Raw genomic sequence first — 27,099 nt, forward strand, 5'->3', positions numbered from 1 at the left:
AAGATGAGCCAAAACAATGTTCTCTGATGGAAAAAGGTGCATTATGCAAACCAGAGGAGTTGACTCTCCACCCAAAGGGCTATAAAAGGAGCACATCATTTGAACTCTTTCCATGTAAATCATCTCACATGTTCTTATAGCACATAAGCCAATGTTCTGTGCTTTAAGCATGCAGAAAGAAAGTTTCAAGTCTCTTTCCAGCTGTTTGGGAAGCTTCACAATTTTCCTGTCAACAAGCAGTACTTCAAGAAACAAACAAGGACAATCCTCTTCACAAAACAGTGTTGAGAATGTTTGTCAACATGACCCATGAAAAACTTGGAATGAATAACTTTACATGTGACTTGGTTTTGTGGAAGGTAAGGGCCCCCTTAACAACTTATCACTTTCCATGGTAGAAAGTTGTTTCATCATATAACAGGTACTATGAAAATACCCCCCCTCATTATTGTGGAGCATTCACATGCTGTGACAATGAAATCCATGGGCCACCAGCTAACTTTTGTGTCCAGATTTTAGATGTGGTGACTCTCATACCAGGTCATTCAAGCTTTCATAATCAAAGCCTTCTCCATAATTCTCACCTCTGTGTCATACTGCAACTATACAAACTTTAGTGGTTTTAGTAGCTGAGATTTAAGGCAACACATTTAATCTGCAACAAAACTCAGTGAAGCTACATATAAGTTGTAGTTGCAGGTTCTGTAACAAACATTCTACTTAATTCTCACCAAAAGATTGTTTTTCAAATGTATCATTGACAGACTATATCTCTGCCATGCAGAAGTTATTATTGCATATAAGATAATGATTGCTGTTAAAAATCAGACTGTGTTCATCATGAACAATAGATTTAAGGTCACTCATGTTTAAAAAGTCTTTATGAAATTCATAGTTTCCCAACCACAAATATTGTACACTTTTAACCTGCTTCCTCCTTTCTCCAGATGCTTTTCCTGGAGTTAAGTAATTTGGTATAATACTTTTTAAATAAAGGATTCAAAGCAATTTCTAATCTCTACCTAGACAATTTTGCTTAAAGCACAGCGAGGAAAGCTGTGTCATTTGTTAAAAAGAAGGTTTTATTAATGAAAATAACAACTACTGTCATCAGTCTTTCCAGAATATCTTCTCTTTATGCATTGATTCCAGGTGTCTTGCTTTCTGAAGTAGTTTAAACAGTGTATACATTGCACAGCATTAATATTTAGGCAGCTGCTAGAATATTTGTTTGAATCATTATGGTTTTGTGGCAGTTGAGCCCTACTCAAGGTCCCAGCTGACTTGCAGCTTTTTAATGTAATAATGTTACACATGCATGGTGAAAAATGCAGTGCATTGCACTATCTTTTTGCTATTTATGTCTGAACTAATTCTACACTTTTTTTTAATTGCAGCAAGAAGCTTGCCTCAGTGAAAATCACACAACTGAGCTTCAGTGTAGGGCAAAAATTGGAAAGCCATCTAGCACCAGTCAATAAAAAGCATTATATGGACTAACGACTAACCTGTAGCAGAGAAAGTGCCACAGTCTTTAATGTCAGCATATGTATAAGAGACCCTCTGTTCAGAGAGTTCTGCAAAACAAGGACCTAATGCAGCCTCCGGGAGGGAAAGGGCTCAAGAACTCCTTTAGGCAAACGATGTGCTAAAGTTGCGCAATTATTTCAAATACAACCCCCCTTTCCAGGCAAGGTTGCTTCATGTTGAAGACAATGTCTGTTAGATTGAGTGTCTTTACAATTAAAGCGGTACTTGAAGTACAATTATTCCAAATGTAATTAGCAGGATGTACATTATCAGACCATCAAGATTTTTTTTTAATTTAATCTTATTTTCACCTTCAGTTTCGTGAAATGCATGTTAACTTCTTCCAGCTCTTCAACAGTCGTTCCTACATGGGAAATGTTGCGGTGATTTAAGTTTTCAAAGTGCACTCATGAAGGTTCAGATATTCTTTGTTAAAGAAACCTCAACAAACAACTATGTTGAGAACCAGTCTCCTGCTACATCATTGTATTTCTGTCCTAAATCTCAGGGCTGAATACAAAACCAGGCCTGCATGTGCAGTACTAGCATTGTTCTTCTGTTTTCCAGTCATGCTAATATTCCCCAAACTCCTTGCAGTTCTGGTTTTAGTGATTTTAGCTATTTTCCTGTATTATCTATTACCTCTATTATATATTATCTCTGCACAAACTCTGAAATGCCTAGACAGAGAATAACCATCCTTTATGATGCAGTGAGCTCAAGTGCCACAAGCCACAGATAATAAAGCTATCTTGGGAACAAGGACGGGCAGCTACAGTAATAATACAAAGGAGGAAAATTCTTGTTGCTTTTCCACAATCTCTCCACTCCTCTGTGAAGTGGGACTGGTCAGGCAGCTGAAACCAAAAAACATTCTCAAACCTGCAGGTGCCACAGTGGATTATGAAGTTAAACTGTACCAAACAACTAGACATCTAAAACAGCTTGAAGCACCAAAATTACCTTGCGGAGCACAGCTTAGGTAGCGCAACATTTATTTACGCACCTGTTTCTTCACTATCTTTCTACTTTAATTGTATAATTTGTTACTGTTGAGATCCTGGAGTTCCGCAGTTCAGTGTACAACAAAGTAGCGGTACCTTTTCAAGAGCCAGTAAAGTACTTGCAAGTGAAATAACAACTACTCTAAAACTGTCATTTTAACCAAGAGATTTTGCATTATTGTATACACAGCCAACTATATTCACCTAAAAGAGTAAAAGCTAGTCATTGCAATGACTACTTACTCATTGTAATTATAGCAAAGATCAGCTTGTTGGCGAAAAAGTAATAATGCTATTTTTAAGTGAGCTGGGAAGGGAGTGGTACATGTACATATTTAAAGATGTGTGGCTGGGAAGAACAAGAATTATTTAAAAAAAATTAAGAATCATATTTTTGCTCAAAATAGGCATTTTTTTACATCTTTAGAAATAAGCACTCAATTTTTATTTCCTTCATTAGTAAATGAGAACAGTATCTCCCTGTTGCAATCCAAAAAAATCGCTAAGACAAATGGTTTAAGCCCAGTATAACACCAGCCATGCTAAATTTGCACTAATTATAAAGAAAGTCTAACATTCAACTTTCTTAAAAACCCAAGAAAAACATGTTGAAGTACTCTCTACTCAGATTGCCTCTTAGGAATTACTGGCTTCCTTGCTTGGCTTTCTAAACAACCATCTACATTAACATAGATTTTCTTGTTGCTACTTTTATTGCTACTGAATTAGCAAGATAAAGAGCATTGGATAAATAAACAGTATTCCTGACATCTTTAGTAATTAAGCACTGCAATTGCCGTAGAAGGTATTCCACCCCTTTTAATTCATCTCCCAGACAAATATTCCATTAGAAAGAAGAGCTCTTACTGCTTTCTTTTAAGTGTTCTTTTAAATACTTTAATTGTTATGAAATCTAATTGAAAAATATGGGGGGGGGGGGGGGGGGGGGAGGGTGGTTTTGTTGTGTTTTGTGGTTTGTTTGTTGTGTTTTTTTTTTAATCTTGGATTGCCTAATCTGAATTGTTTGGAGGCCAAGCTTTATTTCTGTCATAAAACATCAAGTTCAAATTGCACTGATGTTTCAATGCACTAGGTGGCATAAAGATATTCACATTAGAGCAGATTAAATGTTTCACCACCACCCAGGATTTAGTTGGATAACAGAAGCTACCCTTTCTGCGAGACAAGAAGTTCTATGGTAATTTCTGTAATTATAGGGATGTTAATACTGTTAACTCTCTTTTTTTTCTCTGCAAAAGTCCTTCAAATTTTGAAAGGGAAAAATTGTTCTTATGTAAAGATGACAATATATAAATAAATAATTAAAAAAAAAGGTACTTGTGGCATCAAAATACTGGTCATCTGTTCCATGCACTTTCCATAGTTTCCCTATGGTCAGAATATCTTGTTGCTTCTAAACAGATATACAAAAAGAGTGAAAAGAGTACAGAGAATAGTAAAAGTCTCTTGTTTACGATCCTTCCTCAGCTCTATAAACTGGCAAACCTGTGATGTCACCAGCTGAAAGACTATTTGGAGATTACTTAGCATGATACTGATCTGTGTTGTTTAACTTCCATTAGCATTTAGAGGGACATTAACCTCCTTGCAGGGAAAATTTGTTTCTTTTGATATATGAAATATCCCATTCTCCCCCACCAGAAACTCAAGCATGTACTGGACCCATGGAACATATGGATCCTCAACAACAAAATTTTAGGCAAAGAGGTTAGCAAAGTAATAACCAAATACTCCCATCAGATCTGTCTGCTCTGTTCAGGTGAGTAGGATTAACATCTCACCCCTCATGTTGCAGACTTAGGTTTTGCAAAGATGTGATTTAAGAATTGAAGGTCCAGCTGAACTGAACTACTGAAAGCAGTGGTAGGAATTTTAGTTAAAAATCCTTTAAACCATACTCCAATCCTGATTGTGACAAAGTTTACTTGTGACCAACGTTAAAGTAAATAATTACATATGAGCTTGATAGTTATCACTTTTTCTATGACTCCTGTTTCGTCAGCTTTGATATGGGCCACATTAAATGCATGTTGATGCTGCCAGGAATTGGACCAGGTGAGCTGTATCAATCTTTTCCACTTCTAACTCTTAATTCCACTATTATAATGGAAATAATGAAAGATACTTTTAGACTGATTCTGGTGTCAGTCTGGACCAGCATTATGTCAAAAATTTAAGTCATCTTCATTTACTGTAAGCTCAGAGACTTGCTTTTTGCTGCAGATGTTGTGTCACGGTTTGCTTGAATTCTGGACAGTAAATTACACAATACTTCAATGTAAAGTGGCAGCAAAATCATTTATCTTAACTTGAAGAGGCCATTATTCAGCTGTAGAAGATGACTGTTTTATGAATACAAAGGATGAGATCATTATTTAGTGACCAGAAGAGTTCCTTTTCCAAAACACAGCAGTATGTGGCAAAAGTGAGAAAGGAATGGGGCCTAAGAAGATGATATAATTTTATCTGGATAATACTTTGATGTTTGCTGTCTCAGTTACAATTAGCTTTTCTGAGACTTGCTGCTAATTAGCAGACTTTTTCTACTGGCTAACTGCTGGAGCCATTTTAGCTCTTTCTGTGCAATTTCAACTCTGGCAAATCACTGCAATTCCACAAGCAGGTGCCTTACTTGAGCATCAGGAAAGGATTTAAAGAGGTTTTCTGTCTTTTAAGGTTTATTTAAAATATTGGAGTTTCTTAAAAAAAAAATCAGAAAAAAGTACTTTGGCATAGTCACTACTAACATGTTTACGTGTTTTATGAACATTATCCCCACTTAGAAAGCTTAATTGTGCAAGAAACTGATTAAGATAATGCTGTTACTGCAGCTAATTCTGTAAAGACTGAAGACGGTTCAGCACAGAAAAACTGAGCATAGTATGGAACACATTATCAAACACCACCAACTATCAATTCCTAGAACTGATTAAAGACAGCTCTTCTCTATTTTACAATGCAGTCAGCAAAGAATTCCAAAGTGCCTACCTTTTCCAACTGGTGCATCCCTTCCTCTACACAGCAAACAGATGCCAGTGTTCTCAGTGTCTGGGGATAAAGGCACCTGAAACAATCCTGGCGACAAATCTTAAAAAGAGCAACTACACCTCCTTCCTGCAGAGGAAAAACAAAAAAGTCAGGAAAGCAGCACTGAATATTTCTCTAGTATTAAAACAAGATGGGGACGGGGAGCAGATTCCTTTAGTAATTTATCCAAATTAGCTATCATTACAGCACCAACAAAGAGGATGTTAAGCTCACACAGAGAACTCAAGTTGATTAATGCTTATACACTAAGCAATGAAAAAGTAATATAGCCTCAGTGGGAGGTGTGCTTAAGTGATTGACTTTTACCAATCACAAGCACAATTAATGTAAACATGACATTCATGCAAAAATTACAAAGAACTATCAATAAGCAGCAATAAAAATGACACGTGATAGTACAACCATATGCTATTAGTTTAAAACAGATTTTTGTTAGCATATATTTCACATTCCTCTACATTTCTGAACTGCATACAATGTTTACTTAATGATAAAATATGAAAGAGAAGCTCATATGGTTGGAGAGCTACTGAAAATAAGGTCAATATAGGTGTTCCTATACAGTACTATGCAGTTACAATCTAGATCTTCACACTGTAACACATAAAATTTGGACTCCTAAACTTTTTTCTGTAACTACAACAATCATGACAAAGACTTGAGTATATATGCATCCATAAAGTAGCTGTCCTTAATCATTTCCAACATGGGTTGTAAACATATATGTTAGCAAAGTTCACAATAAATAGATATCATTAAATACAGACAATATAAGCACTTCATGTGTTATTTGATTGGGCTTTTTATTGTTGTTCATTTCAGAATGTTATGCCATCAGGTAGACTACAGATGCCTTATATTATGTAAGATCAGACATATAATGAAGAGGAAAGAATTTAAAAAAAATAATGATAGATGAAAGATCTCAGACTAAAATATTAGGATGAGAGTAGTAAATTAAAAAGCTGAAATAATGGACCAAGTGTAATATATACCCTTCTTTTTAAGTCTGTTTCATTAGCCTCTATAAAAGTATTTTTCAGATTCACAGAAATAATCTTTTTCTCCTCAATCATTTGTGATATTTTAAAACTCAACAGGACATACCAAAATAAAACCTCTGGACTCCAATTTAGATTCCATTCACTTTTCAGAATTCTACTACATTTTTTTTGTGCAACAAAGCAGTAAAGAATAATAGAGCAAGCACAGTAATCTGTTCAGCTTAACAAAAAGTTATGCCAATTTATATGAAAATTAGAATTAGACAAAATTAATACCTCTCTATATATTTTAAGATAGAAATTTTATATTATGTCTTTGCACATGTACATGCAATTTCTATGACGTCAGTGAAAGCAGTAGGCTTACTGAGGTTTGCTCAGAGTAGAATTTATTTCTGGAACTTTAAGAAGTGCACATGTATCTCTATACTGCTATATATAGCCTACCACAGAAAGGCATTTCACAGACTTTAAAATCAAAGAGATAGTACACTAGCAAAAAAAAAAAAAATTGTTGTTTTTTTCTTCCACAAAAGAATATTGATGTTTCACCCAAGCAGTAATTATCTATGAAAAATACAGAAAATCAGCTATTACAGTGTTGTCCCCAAATCTAAAATAACTGGAGATTTTATTTATTTATTCTCAGTTTGAAAGTCCCCACAGATCAATGGAATCAGAGATTACCCAATACTCTGCTTTGGTAGTAATACACAGAAGTTAATGCACAACACTAGTAATGCTCAAGTGATGTTGGCACATTTGCATTTGCTTAAAGCTTTCCGTATGACAAATGATGATCTGTTTTTGCCTCTGATGGACAGGAAGTGATTTATTACTGCATTTGTCAGTAGTAGATCTAAACTGTTTATTTTGTGCCCTGTGTGCCATTACAAAGCTGTAAAATACTGATCATGAGCAATGAACCTAGAGAGCTAAGTATGGAATATGGAGAAAATGCCAATTGATTCTCTGGCTTGTCAAAAAAACTCCCCTCACTGGGATCTCTGCATTCCTCAGGATTTATTCACCTTTTTCAAGATTTGTCCCCTGTGTTTTCTGCAATGATGACAAAACTATTCCTTCTGACAGGGCTACATGAATCAGTCAAATGGGTTAACAGTACCAATCAGACAAAGAAACATTAAGAACACCAAGCTTTGCCTGCTTTGGAGATTAACTTGATCCTTTCCAAAAGCTATCAAGGTGTCTAAGCATGCTTTTATTTATCCTTTACAGAATATTTGGCATTTCCAAGTTTTGACCAAATGACAGATTTACATCTCTTGCTGTAATTCAAGTTTCATCTGGGACAGACTTCACATACTCTGTGAAGCGGTATCTGAAAGAGAGGCGGGAGAAAAGGCATCCAACTCCAAACCATAATATTTTTCAGTTTTAATCTGAAATGATTCAAAGTACAATAAATTCTTATCAAGCCTTTCCTCATGATGGAGGACAATATTTATAATAAGCTTGAAAGATGATCTCCAATGAAATCTTCATAGTAACTATTTTCTAGAAAAGGAAGTGACATAAAAGAATGCTAAAATATATTAAAAGCTTCTCATAGGAAGTGATCTCCTACACATCCATATGCAACTCAAATAGTCAAACATTCTCCAAAGAATCATAGAATCATAGAATCATTAGGGTTGGAAAGGACCGTAAGATCATCTAGTTCCAACCCCCCTGCCGTGGGCAGGGACACCTTATGCTAAACCATGTCACCCAAGGCCTTGTCCAACCTGGTCTTAAACACTGCCAGGGATGGAGCATTCGCAACCTCCCTGGGCAACCCATTCCAGTGCCTCACCACCCTTACAGGAAAGAATTTCCTTCTTATATCCAACTTAAACTTCCCCTGTGTAAGTTTTAACCCATTACCTTTTGTCCTATCACTACAGTCTCTAATGAACATCTCTCCAGCATCCCTATAGGTCCCCTTCAGATACTGGAAGGGTGTCATAAGCAGGCAAGATTATTATCATTATCTTCATTTTTGCCTCTTTTGGGAGGCTGTTATTGTAGCATCCTGTTCAATATTAGACTCTAATTGTCATCTGTGAAATGGATTTCTTTACAAAGACTTTTTTTCTTTATCACTCTATGTCCCAGTGTTTACTTATTGTAACTCTGGAAATGATTTTTACTGTCTCTTCCGGTTGTTACAAAGAGAAATCAATTTAGAACTAGTCTACATCAAGTCATGCTAATTTTCAACAACTGTTCAAATCTACTAAAAAAAATACGATTTCTGGTTTTTAGTATCTTATGCTCTCAGAAAATGAAGGTAGGGTTTTAACAGCCAAGACTAATTTATAATTATATTATAATATGAAAGATCCTAGGATCAAAACCTAATAGATATAATGTAATAAAAAATACTTTTGTGAATAAATACCTGCAATCTACCTGGGAAAATGATACAGCAACTTAGTCACATTGTGTAATGCTTAAGTGTGTGTTGTAAGCCTTAACAAGGAAGTATATTAGCAGTATTTGATACCAAGGGTAGGAAACTGAACTGCAAACAGAAGCCTAAAACTTTTCCCTAGTAGTTGCAACAAATGCTCTATCACAGTATCACAGTACCACGGTGTGTCTTTTCTCATTAAGGTCTCCAGCAGCACACCAATGCCATACACTCACCAAATAAATATGCCTGTAAAGGACAGAGGGCCATAGCACTATGAAAGCAAGGGCAAATACGAAAGAAGGTGAGGACCTGTACATACTTTTCCATGATGTGAAGAGATAGCAATCCTGCACCACAAAACTGTGTTGCTCAGAGCCTTAGGGGAAGCAGGTTATTATTGAAACAAGAAAAAGCTAGAGGTGCAAACACTAATATTTAATTTTTTCTTTTTAATTTTATGGCAGTGAACATAATAAAAGGAATTGCAGAGCCACTGGAAACTTGTCAATTGCTTTGGCTGACTGTGAAGAAGTGGAAGAAATTTTTTTAAAGTGTTGTTCTTAATAATATTACCCAAACTTGTCAGCTCTTAAATAAACCCCAAACTTCTACCCCAGGAGTAAATATATTTTGGAATTAGCTTTTAATAAGGGGAAGTATGGTTTCTAGTGTACTTACCTTTCCACTATAGTTCACTGCCATTCTAAGCATGCTGAAAGCTGGCAGAAAATACATTGTTGGTGCAGTATGCGTGAGGGGCATCAAACCCAAGTTAGTATTCAGTTAGCCAAAACAATACAGATCAGTCATGTACAAGTGTTTATCTTCTTGTTTACAAGGCAGCATTATCATGACCATAGTTTTGATGGTTTTAGATGTTTGTCAGTGTGTGTTTTCTTTAATGATTAGTGGGGGGGTTGTTTTTTTTAAGCTGCGTGCAAATCACAGTATCACAGTATGCTAGAGATTGGAAGGGACCTCAAAAGATCATCTAGTCCAATCCCCCTGCCGGAGCAGGAACACCTAGATAATGTTACACAGGAATGTGTCCAGGCGAGTTTTGAATGTCTCCAGGGAAGGAGACTCCACAACCTCCCTGGGCAGCCTGTTCCAGTGTTCCGTCACCCTCATTGAGAAGAAGTTTCTTCTCAAGTTTAAGTGGAACCTCTTGTGTTCCAGTTTGTACCCATTACCCCTTGTCCTATCATTGTTTGCCACTGAGTAGAGCCTGGCTCCATCCTCGTGACACTCCCCCTTTATATATTTATAGACACTAATAAGGTCACCCCTCAGTCTCCTCTCCTCCAAACTATAGAGACCCAGCTCCCTCAGTCTTTCCTCATAAGGGAGATGCTCCACTCCCTTAATCATCTTCGTTGCCCTGCGCTGGACCGTCTCCAGCAGGTCCCTGTCCTTCTTGAACTGAGGGGCCCAGAACTGGACACAATATTCCAGATGCGGTCTCACCAGGGCAGAGTAGAGGGGAAGGAGGACCTCTCTCGACCTACTAACCACCCCCTTCTAATACACCCCAGGATGCCATTGGCCTTCTTGGCCACAAGGGCACAGTGTTGGCTCATGGTCATCCTGTCGTCCACTAGGACCCCCAGGTCCCTCTCCCCTACACTGCTCTCTAACAGGTCGGTCCCCAACCTATACTGGAACCTGGGGTTGTTCCTGCCCAGATGCAGGACTCTACACTTTCCCTTGTTATATTTCATCAAGTTTTCCCTGCCCAACTCTCCAGCCTGTCCAGGTCTTGCTGGATGGCAGCACAGCCTTCTGGCGTGACAGCCACTCCTCCCAGCTTAGTGTCATCAGCAAACTTGCTGATAGTACACTCAATTCCCTCATCTAAATCGTTGATGAATATATTAAATAATACTGGTCCCAGTACTGACCCTTGAGGCACTCCACTAGTTACAGGCCTCCAACTAGACTCCGCCCCATAGACTACAACTCTCTGGCTTCTCTCCTTCAGCCAGTTCGCAGTCCACCTCACTACCTGATCATCCAGACCACACTTCCTCAATTTAGCTGTGAGGATGCTGTGGGAGACTGTGTCAAATGCTTGCTGAAGTCAAGGCAGACCACATCCACTGCTCTGCCATCATCCATCCACCATGTTATTTCCTCATGAAAGGTTAAGAGATTGGTCAAGCATGATTCCCCCTTGATGAAGCCATGTTGACTGCCCCTCATAACCCTCTTATCCTTGATATGCCTTAAGATGGCACCAAGGATAAGGTGTTCCATCACTTTCCCAGGGATGGAGGTGAGGCTGACCAGTCTATAGTTACCCAGGTCCTCCTTCTTGCCCTTTTTGAAGACTGGAGTGACATTTGCTTTCCTCCAGTCCTCAGGCACCTCTCCCGTTTCCCAAGACTTGGTAAAGATGATAGAGAGTGGTCTAGCAATGACTTCTGCCAGTTCCCTCAGCACCCGCGGGTGCATCCCATCTGGACCCATGGATTTATGGATGTCCAGATTGCTCAACTGGTCTCTAACCCATTCCTCATCGACTAAGGCAAACCGCCCTGTTGACCTGACTTCATCTAAGGTCTCAGGGGTACAGGACTCTTCAGGACTGCCTGCAGCAGAGTAGACAGAGACAAAGAAGGCATTCAGTAACTCTGCCATCTCTGTATCTTCTGTCACCAGGGCACCCATCCCGTTCCTCAGTGGGCCTACATTGCCTCTGGTGTTAGTTTTATCTGCCATGTATTTGAAAAAGCTCTTTTTTGCTGTCCTTGACCCTTCTCGACAGGTTTAATTCTAAGGAGACCTTAGTCATCCTAGCTGCCTTCCTACATCCTCTAGCAGTAGCCTTATATTCCTCCCAAGTGGCCAGCCCCTCCTTCCATGACCTGTAAACTCTCCTCTTCCACTTGAGCATACCCAGCAATTCCCTATTTAGCCACACAGGTCTCCTGGACCTCTTCCTTGACTTCCTATTTGTCGGGATGCTCTGATCTTGAGCTCGGAAAAAGCAATCCTTGAATGTCAACCAACTATCTTGGGCCCCTTTACCTTCAAATAGCCTTGCCCATGGGATTTCCCCTAGCAATTGCTTGAAAAGGCCAAAGTTTGCCCTGCTAAAGTCCAGGGTTGCAATTCTACTTGGTATTCTACTGGTCCTACCACACAAGATCCTGAACTCCACCATCTCGTAGTCGCTGCAACCAAGGCAGCCCTCAACCCTTACTGCTTCGACCAGACCCTCCTTGTTAGTGAGGATGAGATCCAGCAGCGCTCCTCTCCTGGTCGGCTCATCCACCATTTGCAGGAGGAAGTTATCATCCATACACTGGAGGAACCTCCTGGACTGTGGCTGGGTTGCTGAGTGGTCCTTCCAGCAAACATCAGGGAAGTTAAAATCCCCCACGACGACCACGGCCTGTGACTGTGAGGCCGCTCTCAGCTGCCTGTAGAAGGCCTCATCAACTTCCTCACCCTGATCTGGGGGTCTGTAACAGACACCAACAACAGTATCCCCCCTGCCAGCCTGCCCCTTAATTCTCACCCACAGACTCTCAACTCGCTCGTCATCTGTCCCTGGACAGAACTCGGTGCACTGTAGTTGCTCCCGCACATAAAGAGCAACCCTACCACCCCGCCTGGCTGGACTGTCTTTCCTGAAAAGGACATAGCCCTCCATGACTATATTCCAGTCATGTGAGCTGTCCCACCACGTCTCTGTAATTGCCACCAGATCATAGTCTCCTGACTTAACACAGGTTTCCAACTCCTCCTGCTTATTTCCCATGCTGCGCGCATTGGTGTACAGACATTCCAGGGAGCGAGCTGAGCACACCGATTTCACCCTAGGATTATAGGAGGCCTCCCAGTCTTCATCAATTCTGGAGTGCTGCCCCACTGGGGCAAGCCCAGCTACAAGCCCATCCCCCTTCGAATCTAGTTTAAAGCTCTCCAAATGAGCCCTGCTAATTCGTGCCCCAGCATCCTTTTGCCTCTGTGAGATAAACCTTTCCCACTTGTCATTGTCCAGACTGGTGCCCTATAAAACCAGCTGTTATCAAAGAATCCAAAGCCCTGCCTGTAGCACCAGTCTCGAAGCCAATCGTTTATGGACTGAATCTTCCCATTCCATCCCACATCATCAGTGGAAGATGGAAGGAGTGAGGAGAAGATCACTTGAGCCCCAGACTCTTTCACCATCCGCCCCAAGGCCCTGTCGTCTTTCTTCATCCCCCTCAGACTGCGGGAAGCAGCTTCCTCCCCACCTGTCTGGAAGACCAGCAGTGGGTAGCAGTCTGTCGGATGCACCAGGTTTGGGAGCGCTCTGGGGATATCCCTGATCCGGGCTCCAGGCAGACTACACGCTTCCCTATGATGAGTGTCAACTCTGCATAATTGGGCCCTCTGTTCCTCTCAGAAGGGAATCGCCTACTACAATGACCCTTCTTTCTTTCTTATCAGAGGCAGTCTTGAGGTGCAAAGTCGACCGCCTTTTCCTATGTGGCCTTGTAGGCTGGCCTTGCCCCACATTCTCACCTACCTCTCCTTCAAGATCCAGGGCCTCAAACCTATTACGGGGGGACACCTGGGGAAGCAGGGCAGGAAGGGAGGAGGGTTTCCCACGACACCGAACTGGAACTCGCTTCCAACCCTCATCGTCTTTTTGGTCCCCTACCTCTGCGCAACAGCTACAGGGCAGGGGCTGTCTCGGGCCATCCCCCTCTGTGTGAGAAGGCAGGTGGTCCTTCCCCCTTTGGGGGGTATCTCCCTGGAACTGTTCCAACTGGCATGCCAGGGAGTTACTCCACTTGGTTCTTTTGTCATATTCTCTTTTTGCTTTTAAAATTATCTAAACTGGTGGAGTTTTCATTATGCTGCCACCAATGTAGTTGCTTGCAGACAAACACCACGTATTTGGGTTCAAAACTCACAGCTCCACATTGGTTATTCTACTAGTTCAGAATTCACCCTTTTTATTAGTATTATTATTAGGCTTTCTCCCTTCATTTCTTATTTACCATTGCTACTATTCTTTTGTGTTAGAGAACTTAGTCTTCATAGTTCTGACAGCTCATTAGAACAACTAGCTGGCTGCCAGGGTGAGTCAGCAACATGACTTTCACAGAAGAAAAAAAAGGAGAAAAGAGAATGCCTCCAGGTGGAATAAAATTATAGATTACTCTTCAGCGTAAGGGAAGCCTTATAAGCCTTTTTAAATTTTGTTAAGATACTAGCAGGCAATGAGAAGGGAGGAGAGAGAATACTGAACCCCTTACCAAAATGTAAAGTGAGAAACCAGTTCCTATGATATTGTAGCTTTACAGTATTATCATGGTTCTTTTTTTGCATGTCTGAGATTTCTATAGTTTAGAGCTGTAATTTATAACATGGGACAGGAAAAAAGCTAACAACAGTGATCCACAAGATCATGCATTGTCAAAGACATCACTGTAAGACCCTCAAGGTTATGTGAAGAGATTTGTTGTGTTTTGCATTTACTGTAAATTAATATTCTGCTTCTCTGTCTAGATTTTACCAAAGATAAAATATCAACTCTGACAGGAACTCTGTACCTGTCGGAAGTTTTGTGATCTTTGCAAAATTTGAACCTATTCTCACGCCCTTAATGAGTGGGGTAGTTCCAGACTTCTCCCCTTCCATTACCCTGTACTTTCACTGTCATAGGTGATTACCCTACTGACTGAATTCAAAATTCTGGTCTGTTAAAATTCCCCAGCCACCTTGGTCACTGACGCAGATAACTGGGGCAATACAGAGGATGAAAGATGATGATGAGTTGGGACAAATGTATTTCACTGAGGAAACAGAGGACAGGTGATGCAATCACCACTGTAATTTGGCAGCCAAACACCACTTAATGTTCTTTGCCTAAGGGGATGCATTTCACCACTTGTAAATCTGCCACACATCCAGGTTTTAGCAGTAAATTAATTTAGTGGTTTATGGAAGATCAGACCTCACTTCTGCTAAATGAAACTGTTACAGAAGTCACACAATGATAAAAAGCACAAGACCAATTTTCCTCAATTTGCTAGTTCTGCACTTCCTCAATACTCAACATTTTAACTGTTTTCTAATACCACTGAGTGGAGCTCAAATACCAACTTAGAAAAAATTAAGCCTCTCATGTTGTCACTAGGATCCACTACACATTTTTGAATCTACCTCATTCACAGCCTTCAAAACAGAGTGATACTGTTTACAGTGCAAATATTCATCTAGAGGCAGATCAGAAGTAAACTGAATTAATGCATCTGGGCAGGAACAACCCCAGGTTCCAGTATAGGTTGGGGACCGACCTGTTAGAGAGCAGTGTAGGGGAGAGGGACCTGGGGGTCCTAGTGGACGACAGGATGACCATGAGCCAACACTGTGCCCTTGTGGCCAAGAAGGCCAATGGCATCCTGGGGTGTATTAGAAGGGGGGTGGTTAGTAGGTGGAGAGAGGTCCACCTTCCCCTCTACTCTGCCCTGGTGAGACCGCATCTGGAACATTGTGTCCAGTTCTGGGCCCCTCAGTTCAAGAAGGACAGGGACCTGCTGGAGGTCTCTCTGTAAAAGAAAACTAATGGATACAAAGTATTTCTAAAAGTACGTTTTTAATAATATCTCTAGCCTCTGTGCACACAGCTGAAGAGGACTTGCACTTTCTCTGTGTAGTCAGCCATATACATGGCCAATTGTAAAGTTTCTCTCCACTTATGTGGCTGGAATTTAAAAAATACTGTCAGGAAGATAAAAAAAATGCCCAAAGATGCTGAAAGGTGTGGTAACACTTCAGGTGGCACAGAGATAACCACAGTTAACTCAATGTCCAGAAGTATGTTGAAGTATACCATCCTTCTGCAGTTGCTTACACAGGCATTGAGCTTCATTAAAATTTAGAGAGTTGCAGCCCTTTTATTTCTTTTAATCTAATAGGATAATTATGGTAATAAATGCTGTAGCAGCAAAGGAGGAAAAAATAAAAAAGTTTCTCAGAGTAAATTTTGTTCTTTTACCTGGATTATTTGTTCCTGAAATACAGAATTTCATCTTGTACTGTAAATTACAAAATGCATAACCACTACTATGTTAAGTAGAATAACTCACTTGTATTACTAGTTTACTTTTGATTAGTCCATATATCCCCTTACCTTAGCTATGATGCGGCACAGATGAGCACCTTCTTGGGTAAGGCTGAATAAACTGCTAATCGCCGATGCAGTGATGTACATACTATCTGACAATTCTATTTGTCTCAGCAGGTTCTGTGTGACAGAAGATTAAATAAACATGATTTACTTTTAGTGAAAACCGTTAGTGTCACATTTAAAGGTAAGATGTAGCAGAAAGTCTAGTTCATTTAGAACATATCATCTTGCTTCTCACCCAGAAAAAGGAAAAAAAAAACAAACCCTATGGTTAGGAGTCAGACTGATAACACTGTAATGCATTTTAGCATTGCATTTGAATAGATATAACCAAGAATAGTGATATTTAAAAATAAATATGAAAAGAGAAAGAAAATGGGGGGGGGGGGGGGGGGGAGAGAATATTTAATAAAGAACTCTTCAGCTACTTAAGTAAGTTATTATTGGATATGTCCTAGGATTGAACTAAAATTTTCAGAAGGCAATGGATTCTCTTAGTGTAGAAGTGTATCACAAAGTGATACAAGAATTCCACCTTATTTATAAGGAATACTGTTATATCCTTTCTAACACTACTTTCTAAGGCTCTGGGTTCATCACTATTCTGTGATGAAAATGTCATTGACAAATACAGAGAAATCTCAGAGGAATATAGTTTATTTTTCCAATGTATGAAATAAGTTAAATATTTTTATATTTGTAAATAGTTATCTTGCTTTTGTATGTGTGCCATTGCAACTTCACAGAAAAGCACAGCTGTCAAGAATATGAAGCTTATTTGACTTTTCTATTTCTGAGAGTACATACAATCATTAGAGGAAGCATTTATAATATTTACTAGGAGAAAGAAGGTAAACATTTTACGTTTAAACCAATTTTGAAAGAAGTGCAAGGAGGTGTCCCATATGTTACACTGTTACTTATACAAAATTCGATTAACTTTCCCTTTGGAGGTGGTATTCTTCCAACTTTAGAATTAGAAAAATGTTCCATAAAAGTCATAATTTATCAATTCACATGTTGATATGCACCTTTCTTGAATAGAATCCTGACGCACCAATTAATTAAAAAAAGCTCTTGAGTACAAAATTTAAGCTGAGAGTTCTGGCCTCTCGTGCGGGCACCTAGTCTGTTACACAGCAGCAAACTACCCGCAGATGCATGCTTCTGAGCATGTGGGCATGTAGTTTGACTGAATGGCTCAGAAAACTGTTCTTCAAAATGTTTTCATTAATGATCTCTAATTTAAGTCTTCTGCCACACAAATACACATGAGATGATGCAGAGTAATTTCAGGTGTATCAGTAGGTGCCAAAGTGCCCAAAGACAGAAACGTTAGCAATGAAGAACTGCTTTTCAGACTAAGCATCAAAACAACCACAACCTACTCACTGATATGGAATACGCAAAATTATATACACACTTCAACTCATATGTAGCATTTCATGTAGTTCTCATAAATCCTAACCAAAAGCATTAATAAGTAGCTTGTTAGTTTGACTGTAATTCTGCAAGTGCATGCTGGAGGTTCTCACCTTTTAGTAATAACCTTTTAAAACTACAAGGACTGTTTTAAAGAACCACAACTTTTTGCTATCTTAATGCATCAAGGTATGTTAGAAATTAAGCAGTACCATGCATTAATTTTAGTTTGTCATCACAGTGAATATTATTTAACTATTTCCTCTTCACTAAGGCTCCTATTTCCTCTTTTTCTACAGAGACAACATAAAATTTAGAGCAGCAGCTCTAAAATATGGAGAAATTGAGCATAGTTACTTTTGGGGGTTTATTTGAGCAAGATTACATGTTGCAAAGGGATTTCTAATGAGATCTCAAGAAAGAAACCAGTGTAAGACTGTAGATTGGTCAAACTTGCAAGTTGCTACTATTTCAAGAATGGTCAAATGGACAGCATTTCATGCATTTGTAGGTTAATTACTCAGCATACTTACGTACTTAAATCACCACCAGAAACTATACATCATGAGTGCAACGATACAGCACTGTTTTCCAGAAGGTTACACACAAAACCTGTACACAACACTTAGGCTCTAGGAAGTAGTGATATAAGGCATGCACTAGTTAAAACATGTGCTGTGAAAGTATACTTGCTATGTGTACATCTACTAAGAAGTTAGGCTTTTAATGAGAATCAGTAAGAGCAGGAGAGATTTTTTTCAAGGTTTCTATAAAAAAGTGGTGTCTCTATGGAAAGAAGAGAAATTGTGTCCAAAGGTCTTATTAACAAGACATTGTCCAGCAATTAGACGCTTTGCACTGAAGGCGACACATCAGGAAAAGTAAGTAACAATAAACCACATGATCACTTTGTTTGGGATTTGAGGTTATTGGAGAATCTGAGAATACAAACACCTAAACCTCTTTGCAAGCTATTTGTATTACTGTTAAGTTTGCTGAAAATTGAGAGCTATAATTCTGATCCTGGTCTTAATGGATGCTTTCCTCTCAAGATGTGACACTTTTTAAATACTTTTTTAATTTTTTTTTTTTTTTGACTAAAAGCTAACCTGTGCCTCATGTGTTAACAACAGCTCTATCAACTGGCCAAAATGCTGAACAACAGTAGTGAGCATTTCATTAATACAAGACTTGATGGACTTCAGTATCTGTTCATCTTCAGTTTGTATGCACCTGAAAAGAAAGAGAAAGGAAATGGATGAAAGCAAAAAAATGCAACAGACAATTATTGTTTTATCAAGCTGAGCTCTGTGTTAATAATCAGGATATAATGAGAATTCAACTGTTCATGAGGACACTGTCTTTGTGACATTATACCAGACTTCAATCAAAGCTTTTTCTATAAATAGCAAATATACCAAAGACAACAGTGGATATGAATTAATAATTTTGGGATCACAATTTATTTCTCAGACTGCAGGCCAAATTTTGCCACAGATGTTGTGCATTTATACTGGTATAATTCTGCTATTTTCCATCTATGCTAATAGTTACAGCCACTCTATGTTACCCGCATTTCAGATGAAGCTGTATATATCCATTTTTCATGATGAAAGAAGCGCTTTCAATAATTTTCATTTCTTTACTTCTTTGCCATAGTTTAACATAGCAAGGTAAGGACCAAAAATGGATGTGTGTCCAGGTAAGTAAAGTCCATTTAAATATAAACAGCATACTCAAAAGTCAGATTTGTCCTTCTACGTGGAATGATTACATGTAGTGTTAGTATAACTATTCTGTAAGCAGTGATACTTGGCTGTAACCAAATGAGATAAAGATGGGAAACTTTATACAATTCAAATGAAATAACTTGTGCTTCCTCACAGAAATGCATTCATTTGAATTGTCAAAACATATTCCAACCAGGCAGGTCACTGTAACGGAAGATACAGTTTGATCAGGTTCTCTACCTACACAGTAGATTAATTTTTAAGCTTTACCTGACTTTCACCCATCTATATGAACTTTTTGTCAAACAGGCAAGGAAGGAGAGGTCTGATATGGGGCAAATACTAAAGATCAGAGCACTTATTAAATCAGTGTGTCTCATTGTAGTATATAAAAGTAACATCTGATCTGTGTGGGTTTGGCAAAAACTAGTAATGATCAAGAAAAGTTCTTTCCTGATAATTAGATGGTATCTCTCCCCCGATGATCTCCCAAGCAGAATGACTTCTACAGTGTTTAAAGTAAATCAAAAAAAGACTGAACTGTTCTGGAGGAAACAGGATAACTTATGTTAAGCAGAAGAAATACCATGAGAAGAGATTCTTATTTTCCAGTCTCGGCATTCTGGAGTGCACAGAGCTGAGTAAACCTACAACACCAGTTTAAAGGAATGTGCATATATTTCAGTTTGATTTACTAATACACGCATATGTGCATATGGGAACATGCACTATGATAGCCTTGTAATATAAGTTTTAACACCACCTGAAATCTTGGCTCCACAGAACTTCAAGGGAACTTTGTCACTGATATCATTAGAGACAGACATTCTCTGATGTCTAAAAGCCCTGAAAAAATGCACTTGCACGCAGCTCTGTGTCTATGCCAGATTCTTTGTGTAACAACACATCCCATCTTTCATTAGGATGCAGTTTAGATAAAAGTAACTCACTTCACCAACCAAAGACTACCATTTAAAAAGCCTTTCACAGCTTCAGCAGTCTAGTTCAAACATTTGAGGGTGTTAGTGTGTTTGTACTTTTCATTAGAAATCCTACAACATAACAAAATTAATATTTGAACTAGAAAGTTTATATTACCTTTCTGTGAATGCTGTAAATTCTGAACACTTGTCTAATAAAAGTTTTTCAAACTGCAGAGAGAGAAAGACAAAGTGGTTTTGAAGCAATATCCATACACACAATTGCTTTCTAAATAAATAATGCTTGTTTATGATAGTTAGATGAAAACCCTCCAGAAACATATTTCATATATAGACATCCTTTTTCTACTTTTCTGAATAAAACAAACAGAGATAAAAATGAAATTAACAAAAAAAAAAAAAAAATTCTACTTCTAAGTAAATGCAAAGAAACTCACAGATGGGGGCTCTAATTACTCTAGTCCAGTAGTCCTCAAAACCAAAATTTTTTCAACATTATTAACATTCAGAATCAGGCCTATAGGATCCAAAATGAGTTAAGAGTGTTTCCATTCCTGAAAAGCATCAGAAAGTCTTAAACAAAGGACCAATATTGGTGTGTAAAGATTTCTTGCAGTTTTACTTATTGGAAATAAATAAATAAATAAATAAAATAATACACAGGACAAACATGACATCAAGTAAGGCATCCTACCTGGTGCATTTCTTCTGAAGAATTCCTGGTGAATGCATTGTATTCATTTATCATTGAACGCACATGGCAGTTGACTCTCACTGTCATGCTGTGGACTCTTTGCCATCTTTTTTTCTCCAGCTTTTGAGAAATCCTTGTCAGCTCTGTGCTTATGATCCAAGCTCTTTTTAATAGCAGCTGCAAGTTATCACATGTACTATATTGTGAGGAAAGCATAAGTTCATTTTGTTCATCCTTCTCAATGCTGATTGGCTTGGACTGGAGAATACACATGCATTCACAGTCTGTCATCAACTTCAAATCCTCCATCCATCTCTGAACAGAGTCCACCTGAATTAAGTGCATGCTAGAAGGCAGAGAAAGGGAAAGAAGAACAAGGTAAAACAAAATAACCTTCAAATAACTACCAGCAATACCATAAAGTTGCATCCTCCCAGGTTGCAATTCATTGACAAAAGACAGCTAATAGAGCAAACAATTTGCTTGTTGTAACACAGCAACACACTTAGTTTTCTATGCCAAACACAAGTTTTGATTTTCTAATCACCCTTACACCACATATTCTGCTATAAAATCACTTGTGAAAATCCATCGAGATTAGAGATAAACAGAAGTTTAGACTACACTTCTAGGGGAAATGTTTCTTGTACGTTCAGAGTTTGATATGATGATGAGTGAGCAAACCTATAGGTGTGGTTGATAGTTATGTATGGGACTGTGTTGTCAGGGTTTTTTACACTTTGCCTATTATGCACAACAGAGAAATTTTTACCTTGCAGCATCTCTCCAGAGCCCTTCCACCCACACTGACACAGCCAAACCAAGACAGTGAAAGCTACGGTCAGCAACAATATCTGTTTCTGCCTTATCATAATCCTGTAAACCTCAGCTGCATTTTACTTTTCGACCTAGTCTTTTAGCTTCACACTTATTTTTCATTGCTCTCTGAACAATTTGCCCATCTGAATTCCAAAACATACATTTTGCTCTGCAGCAAATATGATGTGAACCAGTGAGGCTGAAAACCCCCTTAATGAGTATATTCTGACACAGGGGCAATGGGCTCGCATTTTGTACCCTCCAGGTAATAAAAAGTGGTACCCAAGAGCAGCTGTACTGAGCTGTTCTGAGCTCAGCTTTGTGAGGAATCCCAAGTTCTCCAGAGCCTTGAGGTAGAGTTCCCCAGATTTTTTTCTTATAGTGAGGTGTCCAGATCCTAATAAAAAAATCAACTGAATTCTCACCCCAACAATATACACATACAGAGCCAGGTTTTATTAAACATGACTAGTGTTATTAATGTTGTATCTAATGGTATATAAAGGTCAGGTATAGGATCCTAGGTCAGGCAGAGTTTACACAACTGCATTTATCCTTATATACCTTGTCTTTGCAGACAAACTATAGTTTCTACTTTAATTTAGCTCAGGGAATTTCCTAGTGGCAGCACCCTGATCCCTTTGACTCTCTGGACATTTGCTCTCTCTAAGGCCTGCCTGGCCCATTTCTGCCTCCTGCAGTCTCTCAGACCATCTGCACGAAATGTAGGCTCCCCATCTCATACTTTGACCCTCTCCTACCACACCTACCAGTGGACCTCTGTTTCCCTTTGGAGAAGTGAGCTCCCCAAGGAAGGAGCGTCACCTCTGCCAAAGGATCCCATCTGACCCTTGCTTCCAAAACAACCACAGAACAGGCACTGTCTATTGTCTCCAGAAATCATCCATCCTTTTGTCTGGGGTTGTGTGGGGTTTTTTTTTTCAGATTTAACAGCTCAGATATTTTCAGTTTACATTTCCACTCCCAAATCTTCTCAGGAGACCAGTTCCTATGGTAAATAAATGCATACAAAAAAACACTTTTAGCATCAACAGTAGACATAAGTATATATGTAAATACATGTATAAATCTAAGGGACATTTACATAGAGCTAAGGGGAAAAGACAAGTTATTGTTAAAAAGCCATCATATATATCCAAATTCTTTACATTTTCCTTCACTTAATGCAAAAGCTTAAAGTATTGTCAATTATTGTTGCTGAAATTAACCATGGTTGCAATGGTAATGACTGACTTTATCAATATCTGTGCCCCACTAGGCTCATTATATCCCCTCTCAATGCAACATCATTCATGGTAATAAAGCAAAGCGGGAGGCCAAGTGTTCAAAGTATCACTGCAAGTCTCCATGGCATAGTAGATGTTGATTTTTATAGGTCTAAAAAAGTTTCTGTGGAATTTATAAATGCAAGCATGACTAGCAAATGTAATATTTGCATACACACTTCCAAAAGGGGCACTTTACTCAGCAAGAATTTCAGATTTCTGATCTACAATTAATAAAATCTTTTTTTTCTGAGTTTTCACCAGCCGAAAACTGTCTTAATTTCTAGCAAGTTTCCTTAATATGACATGAAATACTGCAAAACCTTAGTATCTTTTTCTCTAGTGGAAGGTGGATTGATAATAAAAGGATTACAAATAATTAGAGTTGAAAGGCGAAGAAGAAATAAAATAAGTGAAAACAAGAGAAACTTGCCTTGTTTTCATCTGCTCCTCCTAATGGAAAGTACAACTGTAGAATTTAGGCTGTTCTGTCATTTAAACTTAGTATACTTTAATGCACAACAATAGCAAATATAACACAATTCACCTCTTTTCAGACAGAATAACCGTAGGAAAAAGTCTCCCTACTCACTACATCAGATTTTCTGACACATTATTCTTTAAAATATACATATATCACGTGAAATACATAAATGATTCATTTTTATACACATCTCCTTGTGTTTAGATAAAATCTTCCTAAGCAGTCAACAGATGAGTTTGTAGATAATTTTTTTATAAATTAAGGAAAGCAAAAAGTGTGATCATTCCTAATTAGCTATTAAGAATCATATTTCAGACAGCATTTATGGAACTCCAAAAACAAGACGAAAATTTCCATTTTGTCTCCCATTACTGAAAAAGAAAAAAATCATCTATGCTTACAAAATAAAAACAGCTATAATGGGTCAGATTAAAAAAAAAGTATCTAGTCCATTATCCTGCTCCCAGTACGGCCATTAGGAGATGCATAAGGAAAGATTACAAGAGGCATGGCAAGAGCTGAGCAACTTCCCCTTCCCATCTTCTGGCAATTAGTGGTTTAGGAACTTCCTAAGCCAGCAGTTGTGTCTGAGCAGGATGTTTTTACAATCCATGAAACAAAAGTAGCCATTAAACCCTTTTAGAACTCAGTTAAACTTTCATCCCTTACATCTAGTTGCAGTGTCTCACATTATTTTTTTGTATGAAGAAGTGTTTCTTATTGTTTGTGTTAAACCTGCTGCCTGGAGATACTAACACAAGCCTTTTATTTCTTGTATGCTAAGAGATATCTAAGTGGTAGTTCCATATTCACCATCTGTGTAAATCATTTTATTTTTTGTGTTCTCTTGGTTATCTTGTTTCCAAGGTATAGAAACTCAGTCTATTTAATCTGTTGCCATACAGAAATAATTCTACTCTTCCAGTCATCCACTTACTTTCCCCACACGTTCAAAAAGTATTTTCCAGTCTTCCTATACCTTAAGATGTTGTCCTGGGTTCAGCAGTAGCAGTCATTTTTTCTCCTTCTTAGTAGCTGGTGCAGTGCTGGTTTTTTGACTTTTGGCCTGGGAACAGAGCTGATAACGCTGATGTTTTTAGTTACTGCTCAAACGTTTACTCTGACCAAGGACTTTCTGAGCCTCATGCTCTGCCAGAGAGGAGGGGAAGCCGGGAGGAAGCAGAGACAGGACACCTGACTCAAACTAGCCAAAGAGGTATTCCATACCACAGCACATCATGCCCAGGATGTAACTGAGAGTTACCCGGAAGGGCTAGTTCACTGCTCGGGCTGGGTATTGGCGCATGGTATTGTATTCTCTTCCCTTGTTATTTCCCTTATCATTATTATTATTGGTGGTAGCAGTAGTGATTTGTGTTATACCTTAGTTACTGGACTGTTCTTATCTCAACCCGTGGGAGTTACATTCTTTCGATTCTCCTCCCTGTCCCACCAGGAGTGGGGGTAGTGGGGAAGGAATGGAGGGAGTGAGAGAGTGATACTGCGTGGCTGACAGAGTTTAAAACACAACAGTTCTTTTGGCACCCAACGTGAGGCCCGAAGGGTTGAGATAACAACACATCTGACCAGAGTGTGTCTAATCGTATTGTGGGAAAGCACAGGAGATGGAAGGCAGCTATATGGAGTCCTTGACAACAAGTTGCAGAAACTGCTGAAGGAGAGGGTGAATCGAGTCAGTTTGCTGAGGTGAAAGCCATCCAGCTGGCCTTGGACATTGTTGAATGAGAAAAGTGGCCAGTACTTTTTATCTCTATACTGACTCATGGATGGTGGCAAATGCCCTGTGGGGGTGGTTGAAGCAATGGAAGCAGAGCAACTGGCAGTGCAGAGGTAAACCCATCTGGGCTGCTGCACTGTGGCAAGACATCACTGCCCATGTGCATAACCTGGTGGTGAAGGTACGCCATGTAGATGTTCATGTACTCAAGAGTCGGGCCACTGAGGAACACCAGAACAGCTATGTCCTGCTATGTAATACTTTTATAGCCCACCAACTAGATGTCTTCAGGTCACCAGCGACTGGCCCTGACTTCCCTCTGACCATCATCCCAACAAAGAATGAACTTTGATAGAACCAGATAAGTTCTGCAGTAAAGGAATGATCAGCATCAGCAGGCAATGATCCAACTGCATGGCTGACAGAGTTCAAACTATGACAGATGTGATGGCAAGAAATTCACACAATATCCAAAATTCAGGTAAATTACAGATTTCTACATTGGAATTACATTTTCTGCACAGTACCTGTTTTCCAGCAATTTCCCAAATTAATTTTGTTTTGCTTAAGTGTTATACACACAGCTTTCTTTTTTACCTTTCAAAAAATCTACTATTTTTATTTCAGAATCTCTCATCAGTGATAATACATAATTTAAATTTCACTATTCTATGTCAGATGAGAGAGATTTTTCTTCAGTTCCCTTCCCCTCCTCTTATGCAGTACTTTACATTCATTAACGTACAGTTTCTTCCAACATGATTTAGCATAAGGTGTCCCTGCCCATGGCAAGGGGGTTGGAACTAGATGATCTTAAGGTCCTTTCCAACCCTAATGATTCTATGATTCTATGACATTTTACATTTCAGTGTCTCAGTATTATGAGACTTTTTGTGTTTGTTCATTATTTTAAATTAACCTGACCAGTTTTGCATTAGCAGAAAGTGTTGTTGTCCTGCTATTACAACTATTTTTCAGATCATTAAATACATTAATCAAGATTGGATTAAGTGTAAGGGATATCACTGGTGTGATTTTTCCCAGTTCTGTTTAATTGAGCAACAGTAGCTGAGTAACTGGCAGATCCTGATGTATATAGCTGGTAACTCCCCACCAGTTAGAATTTCTGAATTTAGTACTTCATCTTATATTGACAAAAAAGCAATTTATCTATACTGTACACTATAAAAGGAGCATTTCATGTAAAACAGTAATAAAAATAACTCAGTGCAAAATAAAAATTAAAAGAAAGTCTCCAGCATTTCTTCAAAGTCATCCTATGTTAATTGAGGTTGTAAAATATTTGATGAAGTTTTCAAGAGCACTCAACTGAATTTGCATAACTAGAAATTTGAATACTCTGGATTCCAGTGCACTTCCCAAAACACACATAGTCTTTTAAAAATTGTGTTTTGACAACATCATTTAGTGTCAGAGGCTCAGACCTATAGCACGTTAAAAGTATATTGCTTCAAAAGATGCTCATACTTTGTTTCCTTGGGCACCCATTTCTGCATACATCACACAGTGGGCAAATTTCATCCTGGAGACTTACCTCCCATTTTTTACAATAAGTAAAACTTACTTTAATCTGCAAGAAATCTTTACAGAGGCATATCGTATTCAGAGTTCATTACCAGTATTTCTCTTCATTTTTTGGTATTTTCTATCATCTTGTAAGCAGTCTAATGAATGACAAGATCTTTAGGATAGACAAGATGGACTGATATCTAGAGGATTGTGCTCTCTCATGCTGGTGTTACAGGAATACAAAAGTGAAGGATTAACAACTATATTATTTGTTTGACTTTCAGCCTGGAACTCCTT

The 27,099-nt window shown here is 38.6% G+C and overlaps 1 protein-coding gene across 1 annotated transcript in view; it reads right to left on the reverse strand.

Annotated features, from left to right (window-relative positions):
* Positions 1–27,099, reverse strand: part of INSC (INSC spindle orientation adaptor protein) — a 102,933-nt gene that overhangs the window by 44,333 nt on the left and 31,501 nt on the right. Inside the window, exons 3-7 of the mRNA XM_057418216.1 lie at positions 20,946–21,291; positions 20,409–20,461; positions 18,690–18,813; positions 16,162–16,275; positions 5,544–5,669 (exon numbers count right to left, since the gene is read on the reverse strand). Of these exons, the coding sequence (XP_057274199.1) occupies positions 5,544–5,669; positions 16,162–16,275; positions 18,690–18,813; positions 20,409–20,461; positions 20,946–21,291 (763 nt within the window). The remainder of the gene's footprint in view (positions 1–5,543; positions 5,670–16,161; positions 16,276–18,689; positions 18,814–20,408; positions 20,462–20,945; positions 21,292–27,099) is intronic.

Source organism: Pezoporus wallicus, unplaced genomic scaffold (assembly GCF_028554395.1).
Source record: "Pezoporus wallicus isolate ANWC-B61680 ecotype Strahan unplaced genomic scaffold, APGP_CSIRO_Pwel_v1 contig_2025, whole genome shotgun sequence".
In the NCBI taxonomy this organism is placed as follows: Eukaryota; Metazoa; Chordata; class Aves; order Psittaciformes; family Psittacidae; genus Pezoporus; species Pezoporus wallicus.